Source organism: Anthonomus grandis, chromosome 7, assembly GCF_022605725.1.
Source record: "Anthonomus grandis grandis chromosome 7, icAntGran1.3, whole genome shotgun sequence".
Taxonomy (NCBI): Eukaryota; Metazoa; Arthropoda; class Insecta; order Coleoptera; family Curculionidae; genus Anthonomus; species Anthonomus grandis.
The window spans coordinates 33,282,668-33,294,710 of record NC_065552.1 but is presented as its reverse complement, the minus strand read 5'-3'; the positions used below and the strand labels follow the sequence as shown (position 1 = coordinate 33,294,710).

At 34.9% G+C, this 12,043-nt stretch overlaps 1 protein-coding gene across 2 annotated transcripts in view; it reads right to left on the bottom strand.

Moving 5' to 3' along the window:
• Positions 1-278: 278 nt before the first annotated feature.
• LOC126738807 (polycomb group protein Psc-like) overlaps positions 279-12,043 on the bottom strand; it is a 274,309-nt gene continuing 262,544 nt past the window's right edge. For both annotated transcript variants that reach the window (XM_050444249.1, XM_050444248.1), the window contains 3 exons: positions 6,878-7,082; positions 6,707-6,787; positions 279-3,353 (listed from right to left, as the gene is read on the bottom strand). In XM_050444249.1, coding sequence (XP_050300206.1) covers positions 615-3,353; positions 6,707-6,787; positions 6,878-7,082 — 3,025 coding nt within the window. In that variant the 3' untranslated portion in view covers positions 279-614. The remainder of the gene's footprint in view (positions 3,354-6,706; positions 6,788-6,877; positions 7,083-12,043) is intronic.

Sequence of the window (12,043 nt, the reverse complement as noted above, 5' to 3'; positions counted from 1 at the left end):
ATTCGAGGCTTAAAAATTCCATTAAAATTTTCACAATATCAAAAAGTAAAAGTGATTAAACTGTAAAAGTGCAATACCGTGCTAGGTTTGCCCTAGTTTTACTTTGGCTATAAGTAAAATTGTCATCAGCATACCCTGACTTAATTGAACCACCAATGATATTGTAGTAAATGGACTAAATTATTAAAATATCAGACTTTTATGCACAATAAACACTTAACAGTTTTTCGTATCTCTTATGTGCTTTCAATCCCTTAGTATAAACAGAAAGTCCAGAAAAAATTGAACTCAAAGTATATTTTACTTTAAACTAATAAAAATCATTAACGGTTTTAAAGACGTAAAGATCACAATTGACAATAGTTTTTTTTTTTTAAATATAATATACAACAATCACTTTGTTTCTAATAAGCTGTGAAAACCACTTTATAAACAATTCCATCTTGACCTAAGCCTCTTCACATAGCCACTCTATTTAGCTTTGCAAACTTATAACATTGTCTTTCCTCTATAAACTTCCGCTGATATTATAAAAATAAAGACAAAACTAAAAAACAACATAACGACCTTACTACATTAAACCCTGTTAACCGGCGTTAACATCACACTCATTACTACGTATGACTATGAGAACCATTAATGCCTCCATTGAGACTCTCCAGGTACTTCTCGTACTGCATCAGCGGTCCTTGATTCATATTCAACCAATTTTGCCGATTTTGCAGTTCAAAGTGTTTCAGCAAAACCGCCTGTTGGAAGGCCGCCATTGGATTATTGGTAGCCATCAGTGTTGGATTCGCTATATTATAATTGGCAGTTAATTGGGCGAGATTAGGAATGTTATATTTGGCAAGGATATCGTTGGCCTCTTGATTGGCTCCACTTGAACTCGCTAGCGGAGACGTTTTTGGCACCAATATAGGAGATGGTGATTTTGAAGGTTTAGGTTTATTTGGTCGTGGTGTTATGTTTGGAGGTCGGGCCATTGGAGGTGGTAAAGGTTTATTGGTTACTCCAAAAGCACTTTTCACAGCCGGGGAGGATTTGGGGGAAGAAGTTTTTGGTTTTGGAGAACCCGACACTTCAGGAAGTTTGGGCGATCCGACACTAGGAGATGGCACTTTGAAGTTCGCTTTAATTGATTTTGGTTCGTTTATTGGTGATACTGGCGGTTTGCACTCGGGAACACCAGGAACGGCATCGGCTTTTACGGGTGACACGATACCATTCGATTTCATTACTTTGGTTGGGCTTTGTTGGCCTACTGACACTGTATAGTTTAAGCCGAGGCTCGTCGAATGTAGACTTGCCACTGTTTGTGGAATAAATTTGGGTAGTTGATGGAACGCGGACGCTTTCTGACTTGGCAGTCGAGGAATAGGAACTTTGGGTAGTGGCACTTCGCATCTCTTCTCGTCATCTTTTTTACTCTTTTTAATTAAATCACTGGCTATTTCGAGGATGTTTCTCTTATTGCTATTACTGGGCGCACTTGCCTTTTCTTCGACAGCACATGGCTTGGGGTTCTCAGGTGGTTTTTTTAATGATTCTTCAAATATTTTTTGGAACGATTGTTTACAAGGTTCTTCTTTAATTTGCGTTAAAGCTTTGCTAACTTCGGGCACAGGCGATGGTTGAATTTGCGGTTTAGTAGGCAAATTAGTTTTAACAGGTATAGCAAAGTTTTGCTTGGGTCCGATAATTTGAGATACAGTGGTCGACATTGGGATTTTTTCGGTTAGACTCTTGGCTATTTCAGCAAGGTCTTCATCGACTTTTTGTTCGCTATCTTTATCACAGAATTTAGTTAAATCTAGTTTTGTTTTAATTTCAGGAGCGGATGCCTTCTCACTCGAACCGGGATCCTCAGGCAACTTTAATATTTCTATAAAGTTTTTGACAGGGGGAGCCACCGGAGGTAGTGATCCTTTATCCGATCCTTCTTTTATAGTGATCGAAAGCGATGACGGTATTTTACAGCTGTTTATCAGCGATTGCAAGCCATTATCTGGTTTGGCATTCTCAGCCCTCTTTTCTTGCAGAATGATTTTGACAGATTTCTTTGAGTCAATTAGTTTAGACTGTTTTGCTTTCTCATTTTTAATGGGACTACTGTTTTTCCTTTTTTGGCCACCAGAAAGTTTTGGATCAGGTGCTCTACTAATTATAATCTGTTTTTTTGGAACGGTTGGTTCCTGTTGCACTTCGTTCTGCGCTGACTGTTCTTTTTTCACTTTAACTGGTTTAAGCTTCATATATTCTAAGAACTTAGATTTGTCTGTTTCTAAATCTTCTGGTTCCACTTTCACTTCAACTGGTTTAACTTGGATATTCAAATCGGGCATCGCCCTTCTAACGTCGTGTTTCGGCGATCTCTTTTTCATACTTTTCTTCTTTATGACTAGGGTAGGAATGTTTAATTTGGGAGACATCTTTTTAGGGCTATTATTTTTCATTTTAGAACCTTTTTTAATTGTTTGCTTAATAATATGATGCCCTATAGCATGTCCATCTTTATTAGCTAACGGTTGGATTTTGGTAATTATCTCGACGTTCTCGCTTCTATTTAATGTAATACTTGTAAAGCTTTTTGTTACTGGTTTTGAAAACAATTGAGATTTTGGAGAGCCAATATTAACATTGTCCATGAAATCTTTTGATACTTTTAGAATCAGCCTGCTATCACTTTTTTCTGAATCAGGTGATAACAGCTCTTTCTTTATTGTTGCGATGGGTGGAAAATCAACTTTTTTATGTTCACTATCGAAACAATCAGGTTTTTCAACTTTGGTTACCACAGAATCACTACTCTCCATCTGAGATGAGTCTTTAGGAACATCACATCCATTGGCTAACATTTCTCTATCTAATTTCTTGCTATCTATATCGTCTTTATGAGTTTTGCTTAAAATTATTTTTACAGGTTTGACTTTATTTTCACACACTTTTGCAGTTTTTACACTACTGTCATTGGTCTTTTCAACCTTCACAACCTCATCTCTGGTTTCTTCTCCAGTACTTTCCTCGCTAGCATCAACTAAAGTGAGCCTACTTATATCTGGTTCAGCATTTTCAGTTTTACTGTCAGACTTAGTTAAACTTCTCTGCTCATTTTGTTTAGAACATGGTTTAGGACTATGCTTTTCATGACTAGATCGTTTCGCTGCATGGATTTTTCCACCAGACTTTCTGTGTGACTTCTTCTCTGGTGATGCTGTTTTTGTTCGTTCAGTGGCACTCTTGGTTCGTTTGAAGTTTCTTGTGATAAACTGAGGTAGAGTATTGACAGGACTGTCGGTTCGTTTGGATTTACTTTGGTCGATGATTCGGAAGAAGAACTTCATGACTTCATTCTGAAATAAAGAAAAGGAGTGTTAAAAGGTGAAAAAAGGTAAATAGTTTTTTTTTATAAGAAGAGAAAAAGTCCTATCACTATCTCAAATGAAAAAATTAGGCAACATTTGCAACGTTACCATGTCAAAAAAGTGGATTATTGTGTTAATATTACATATCGGTTCTGTTCCTACTAATCTATGGAGTGTACAAGTGGCCCATGTCAATTTTCTTAAACTGGTCATAGATGGCGCCCAGAAACAACGTCTTAAAACCTAGGCAAAAAAGTGAAAGTTCCGAGATTCTCAGAGAATCCCTTTGCCGAGTCTGAATACAGTTGTCCAATGTGCTTCGGATTTTAAGAACTCAGAAAGATGATGAAAATTCAAGAGTGCGTTTTTGCCAAACATTAACTCACATAATGTTTACTCGTTTTTACAGTAATAATATTTAAAATTCCTTTGATTTTGAAATAGGACACGAAATATTGAAAATGTGAGATCCATGCGTTAAAGAATGCCAGAAGCGTATCGAACTCAATTAACGCAAAAAATTCTTTAAAGATTAATATGAGCCTTTCCAGTTAATCCTGCGCCAACATTTCAAACTTTACATCCCGGTACTGACAACTCTCGACGATGCGGCTTCCTATATACTCGGCTGAACGCTGTTCCGGAAGATTCTCGTCAACCTTTGAGACGTCGTGCGCTGTGCCACTTGTCATTCTCGGTATTTACAATATGGTTACAATACCTATGCGGTTAAATCAAGCTAATTCGTAAAACTACTGACACATTTTACAATGTCCCAGAACATTTATTATACACGACTACTATTTAATTACTACTTTCCAAAAAAGGGACTGCTGACATTCCAGTAGGTAGTTTAAAAAAAAATTAAAGAGGTGATGAACATGTGCTCTTGGTCAAAAGGAGCAAGGCTATAATACACTAAGTAAGGACAGAACAAGCAGATGCATAGATAAAATTCAAGGATTTATTTGTTTTATATTTGTATTTCCTGGGTCTCACTATTCGCGAAAGAAAAATCGAAACCTTTGCTATCTACCTCCTACCCCTAATTTAACAACAAATTATTAATTTTACAAATCTAATAACATAGTTGATTCTGTATCCCTCTTTAAGTTCAGAAATGTGTTTTAAAAAAAAGTGTAACCTAATTTTTTCATGCACCTGTATTTAAAGGCTACAGAAGGTGCGATGAGGTTGAACACAAGATAGAAGATGGAGGAGCTGAAGTACCAATAAATGGAATAAAGTTAGAAAGAAGTTTGCATCTAACGAAGGCAGAAAGTGCACGCAGTGAAATATATCTAGACGCGGAATTGAGTAAGTTACAGGAAAACGTAATATAACTGCTTTAGCTTTAACACTACCTACACAACACTTTTCAACTGGAGTTTGCTGTTACAAAAGGCAAAAATGGACGTATTATTTGGAGATACAGAACCTGTTAAATAACCAGGTACATATATACATTTGGTATGAAGCCATAGAGGACCTCAAGAGATCGGATCATGTTTAATTCATTATATACTGTAACGATATTGTAAACACCAAGAAACCAGCTGATTCTCCGTTATTCCGAAGTAGTACATCGTACCAAATCTTTAATGTTAAGCGAGAATGTTCCGAAACAGCGTTCTGCCGAGTATATAAGAAGCCGCATCGCCGATACTAGTTCAGTGAAGGAAAGTTCGAAATATTGGCGCGAGATTTAAATAAGTGTAAATAAATGCAGTAAAAATAAATATCTCTAGTGAGTGATTGTCTTTTTTTATTAGTGAAGTGTCTAAATAAATTAGTTGAGTATTTTCGATTATTTTAATTCACACCTCAGTTCCAACCAAAGAGACTTCATTTTCAATTCCACCACAGAGACTTATTATCAAAATCACAAAGACGCTGAGCTACGGCAAATCCAACTAGAGTCATTCATTCATGGCCCATCGTTCTAATGGCCGAAAGAGTCGATAGGACGTAACCTGTGAAGTGCAGCAAGATTTGTTTACTGCTCCAGCTGAGTATGCTCTGGTACATTGTGTAGCTAAGGATTTACAAATATCTGGAGGAATAGCTGAAGTTTTCCGTAAAAAGTTCGAAAAAAATTCAAGAGCTGCGTCGGTCAAGCACTCAAGATAACCGATGAAGAACTTGTAGAACTTCTACCTGGTTTCCAAAGAGGCGTCTTACCAGAAGCCAAGCTTTATAGGTCCGAAATGTCCTCATAGACTTTCTGTTCTCGAAAGAAGGAGTTGCCTGCCGGCGTTCTGAGAAGCCTGGTAATTATCAAACTCGCATGCGAACTCGGTAACCTGGACTGGAAGATGATTCGCAGCATGTTAGAATTGGTATTCAGGTCTACACGTGCGAACAAGTTCTGGTGTGTTGTTATAATCCCCAACGCCGTTTTCTGGAGCAAGCCGTTGATTGTTGTTTCTACAAAAGCTCCAGTTGCAAGAGCGAAACCTTTTGTCAATATCGACATACACCATCTAGGTAGGGGGCAGTGTAAGGATATTGTAAACATTAAGAAACTAGCTGCTTCTCCGTTATTTTAGAATTCAATTGATTGGAATTCATTCTGACACAAGTGGTACACCGCACGATATCTCGAAAGAAGAGAGAATCTTCCGGAACAGTATTCTGTCGAGTATATAAGAAGCCGCATTGCCGAAAGTGCATTCTGATTTAGTAAATTTTGGAATACTGGCGCGAGATTTAAATAGTTAACGCTACCGATGAATGTGCAGGGCAAAATAAAAAGTACAAAATATCCTACATCTGTCAGGTCACTCTCATCTGGTTTGTGACCATCACTTTGGAGTGGTGGAGAAAAGTGAAAAGAAAGTTTAATGAAATTTATGTGCCTGACGATTGAATAAAAGTCATACGAACCGTTGATATTTATAATAATGAAAGATTAACTAAATGAACCTTTGTGGAAGATCTTCTTCTGTTATAGCCTACAGGTAGAGAAATTAAAGCGGCCAAGTAGAACAACTTGCAAGAATTATGAGCGTATGTCCACCCTTATTTACATAATTTAAAACAATACATCAATAATGTTGAATGACAAAGTGATAATATTGACGATGCTTAGAAGTACAGAACATCTTTGAAGTGTTACAAATCAATAAACAGAGCAAGTACATATTTTTCTTCTACTTCACGATCTACAGATCATCCTGACAAATATATCATTTTATTAATGTCAATTTTTTAAATGAGTACTAAGAAAGAGCTCATTTCAATATTTTTTAGATTTCGTATCGTATAATACACAAGGTCGTCACTCTGAGCAATTTAATGTTTAAAGGTTAAAACCTTCATAACTTTTACAAGAAACTTACCCTTTGCCATGAATAGATGTATGCGATATCAATTAATGTGTAGTGGTCTGGTAAAGGAACTCTTTTGTATAGCAAATCAATCTGTAACAAACAAAAAAATATTCAATAAAACTCCACCATCATCAAATTTTATTGCATGCAGTGAATACGCACGCAGTGAAAGATACTTACAAAAAACTGATTGGTATCCACGTTGTACTTGTTTCTAACGAATTTCTTGAGCACCTCGACCCGACACATGCCGGGGCAGAGCAGGTACCTCTTTATTTGGGAGTCTTCTTGACTATCGACCATCGAACCATCATCGTTATTCTTCAGGGTATCGAGGCTCGTTGCAATTCCAGGTATACGGATCGCGCCAGGGGTGGAGTCATCACTGGAATAAAAAAAAAAAGAAAACATAAATAAAATAATTTATTTTAATGAAAATAAGTCATATCATGTAGGTATAAGTTAAGTTTTTAAATAGGTCGTGAGTATTTTAAAAATAATAGAGAATAAACTACTTTATAAAAATCAATTAGATAATCCAACCGTGAAAAATCTATATCCTACCGACTGCGCCATTTAGGGTTTAAAACTAATGTGGCACTATAAGTAAATTAAGTAAATAAGTAATTTAAGGTAATAAGGTAAATGTTTTTATATTTCTGATATCTTTTTGTATATCTGTTGGATTCTTCTCCTAGCTAAGTACACATTCTATATTGAATAATAAACATCTTATACAATATTTAATATAACGGATTTTTCTAGCACTAATGAAGATCTAATTAAAAGGGCGGAAGTTCGACACTTTTTGCATGAGAAAGTAGTTTTATTTTAAGAAGTAAGTATTGTAACTTCACTAAAGATGACCAAAATACAAGGTTAAAATACAACACATTTTATTCAATTAAAGGCTATGTAAGACTTTCTCTAAATAAAACTATTGCAAAAGATGGGATTATGATACCCACTCTTTGGGTTCACAATATTGTTAATTAACCTAAGACTCCTTTTCTTCTTCTGGGCAATACGTTCCTTGCGTTTAGGCAAAGTAATCTATCTCCTGTTCCTCTTCTTGGTAACCACTGAGTGGCCTTCATCTTCTTGTGTGCAGAATTAGTTCTAATTGTTGCAAAGGCATTGTTATAGATACTGTAGCGTTTTTCTTATTCGTTAGGTGTGAATTAAAACAATCGAAAATAGTCAACTAATTTATTTACACACTTTACTACGAAACACCATCACTCACGACTACTAGAGATATTTCTTTTTACTACATTTATTTAAATTTCGCGCTAATATTCCGAACTTTACTTCGCTGCACTGAAAACTGACTACTATCGGCGATGCGGCTCCTCATATACTCGGCAGACCGCTGTTCAGGAAGACTCCCGCTACCCTTCGAACCATCCACTTGTGTTATTTCGAAATGCCGGTTTCTCGATGTTTACAATGTCGTTACAATACTTTCGATTAAGTCAGCACTGATTCCCAACGTAATGTATTTGGTGAACTACCCATGAAAGCCTCCTCCAAAGGCTTCATGTAATTAACATTGATATCAAATATGTGGTTGCTGTTTTACCAGTGGTCTTTTAACGGTTACCAATCCCTATTCTTTCAGGTTACGACGTGCCAACAAGAGGACCATCAGAATAGTTGTAAGACCTTGTAATATGCGGTAAACACGATTGCATTGATTACTCTCGATTCAGCCTCTTTTATAATTCTGTTCTTTAACTGATATTCATTTATTATGGAAGCCAGGTACATAGAATTCTTAAAGCTCTAAATTTGTAACACCCCGTATACAAATTACGCTGTATACAAGATATGAATAAATTTACAGACGCATAATTTCTATTATTTCCAAAAACCCTCCCGGACTTCTTAAGCAGGCTTATTCTCATAAATCCGATCAATTTACAAGCAAAACGGTAAATGGTAAAAGTGAATCGGGTTTCCAGTCTGCAATGCAAATTAAGATCGTAAATATGATGTGAAAAGGCAGAAATATACGTTTACCGGCTGTGCTGAGCACGTCGGTTCAGCCTTAAATAAGTTTGTATTCCTTTATTATTTTCTTGCATGCCGGATTTGATTTTAAAAGAGTTCCAAGAGTTTTAAGATTTATGGAACTTAATTTGATTCTGTGATTTCATAGTGTCTAATATGTTGTAAAATGAATTTAAATACAATGGAACAAATATGTACAATAGCTTTGATTTTTAATACATTGAATTCCTAATTGCGGTCAAAGTCATATATACAATTTCGTTACAATTTTAGATTTAATAAGTTTAGATTATTGTAGCGTTTTTACCGTTCGTTAAATACTCGATTGCACAAAAATAGTTAACTAATTTATTTGAAAACCTACACTAATAAACACGATCACTCACGACTACTGGAAATATTTATTTTTACTGTATTTATTTGCAACTATTTATGTCTGATGTAAATCTTGCAATATTATTTCGACCTGCACTGAACTGACAACTCGCAGCGGCGACGCGACTCCCTATATACTCGGCTGACTATTCCAGAAGATTCGCTGATCTTCGAGACGCCGTGCGGTGTATCACTTGTGTGATTCTGGAATAACGGAGAATCAGCAGGTTTCTCGGTGTTTACAATATCGCCGACAGTCTTTGCCTTAACAACCGCAACTCCTCGACTAAACAAGAATTTGTTTACTACTTTTAGGATGTACAGTCGGGAGTAAAATTATTTGGCCGCCTTGATTTCTTTTGTAAAAATTTAATTAAAACTTATGCAATAAAAGATTCTTGGGTAATTATATAATAAACATATACACAGTTACTTGTATGCCTAAATTAGTAACACAGGAATTAATATAACTACTTAGAAAAAAAATACAAATTCTGAAAAAAGCAAAGAAGAAACTTTATTCGTCCACTTAAACGTATTTCTGAAAATTCAACAAATATTTAAAAACTAATAACGGGTGAAATATCCTTTTGAATTTATAATTTCTGCCAACCCATTAGGCATCGATGCTACGAGTTTCTTGGTAAAATCTATTTCAATATTTGTTCACTCTTCTTGACATTTTGCTTTTAATTCCTCTTTGTTCGATACATATTTTATGTTTTTTTTACTTTTTCCTTCAGTTCAGATCACAGGTGGAGTTTCCAATACTTTTGGTACATTATACAATATCCATTCTTTAATGACCCGCGCGGTGTGCTTTGGGTCGTTGTCTTGCTGAAATATGTAATCGTTGCCAATTCCCATTTTCTCCGCACTTTGCTTTAAATTATTCTTCAATATATCTACATAAGCAAACCGATCCATAATTCCGTCAATAAAATGGAGCTGACTCACTCCATACCATGACATACATCCCCATAGGAGAACATAACCACCTCCGTGTTTTACCGTAGGAATTAAGCTTTTGGGATTGTAAGCTTCCCTGGGCTTTCTATACACTAAAGTTTCCTGTCTGTAGTTCCAAAGTCTGTAGCACTCGTCTGCGGGTTTTTCGTTTCTCTCGAATGGTCAGTTTACTTTTTCTTGAACTGTTGACTTCTTGAAACTAATTTTCCTATTTCTCTTTAAGATTTTCCTTCTTGATATAATTTTATTGTCAAATCTCTGCTTTCCTGTGGCACTTTTGATGATTTGCAACCCATTTTTAAATTTATTAATGCTCTTTACGACAAACAATAACAAACTGTGTGCTAAATATCCTTTAGAATCTATATTTAACAATTTTTTGCAACCAAAAGAAAAGATAATAGAATGTCATTGACATTATTACTGCAAATTGCTAATGGACGAATCATTTCGCTCGTCGAGATTTTATCAGATTATCTTATTACTTTTAAAGGTTTTAAACAAGTTAAAAAAAGCTGTAAACTCGTATTTATTTTTGGGAAAGAGCCCTACATATCCACGGAATTACTTTCAAATTTTTGCTTAAGTGCAAGGTAGCATTCTTGTATTACCTATGGAAAATTGGGGTGGACGAATAATAAATCTCCTGACTGTAATTATGATAGAAAAAAGGAGATGGCTGTGGTGCTTTTGTAGATTTAGAAAGGAAAGATGATCTCTCATAGTCGGCACGCTTATGTACACATATGTAATAAAAGTTCCCCGGTTAAGAAACCAGCGGTTCTCAAATAATTTTTTAATTTATATTTTTATAAGATTTTTTTAAAATTTGATGGGTATTAGTATTAATTTCTATGGGTGTAAGTAATAATATTTTATTTTCTACTAAAAAAATTAAAAAAAGACCTAAATAGGCTAAAAAGACTTATTATATTTAAGAAAAAAACGTTAAAAAATATAAACAGAGGAGCAAAAATATAAACATTAAAGGAAGTTTGGTCTGAAATTAAATATTGTTTAAAACTATCGGCATCCATATTTCCGTGGTAGTCGTCTGTTTTCTCGTCGAAGAGAAAATTAAACTCTCGTCATTTCCTTCATGTGGCACAACTAGAACTGCTGCTGTGAAAGTTTACACAATACTGTCCGATTATTCGTCTTTTTGTAACGAAATCCCAAATTCTTTAGAATTTTTGCCAAACTAGTTAAGCTAATGTCGCAAAGTTCTTTGTCCTTTATTATTTGTAGTACGGCAGCCATCGTCACGTGTTGTTTACTTTTATACATGTTATCAATAATGGTTCTAATTTCGCTTTTATTTGTTTGGGTTAAGTCCAGACTTTTTGGATGCTGATGGCTTCTTTTATTTGGTTTATCCAGTTCTTCTTCGTCCATATATTGCAAATCTTATGTAAAGTGCTTCTTGAGATCTGGCATGCATCACATGTCCGCTTCTTTACTGCCAAAACAGATGTAAAAATGTATTTAAATAATTTTGTACTTTTAAAACTAAACGACGTTCATTCGAAGATAGAAACCGATATTTAGAAATATATTTGTCTTGCGAACCCATAATTCAAAAATTAAAAAATCACAAAGTAAATTTAATTAATAGCCTGATGATATCACTTCAAAATACCAAAAGGAATAGAATGTACCATATAGACCACCAAACTATTTATTTGTCCAATCAGGCAAATTATCACCTTTCAGGTACATAATCCTCTTAACCTATTTTTTCGGCACTACATTTGGGTTTTGTGCCTTTTCCAGAATTTATAATCCTTTTTTAACCCAATTCTACCTCTTTTTTACCTTATTAAATCATAATAAATATTAGGTTACACTAATAAATAATAATATTAAAACAAATTATTTAAGTATAAAAAACATCTTAGTACCCTTTAAAATAATAGCCAATATTACATAAAAAAAGAAAAATGTTTTTTAACCGCTGGTAACAGTCGTCCAAACCGGCACTCAATATAA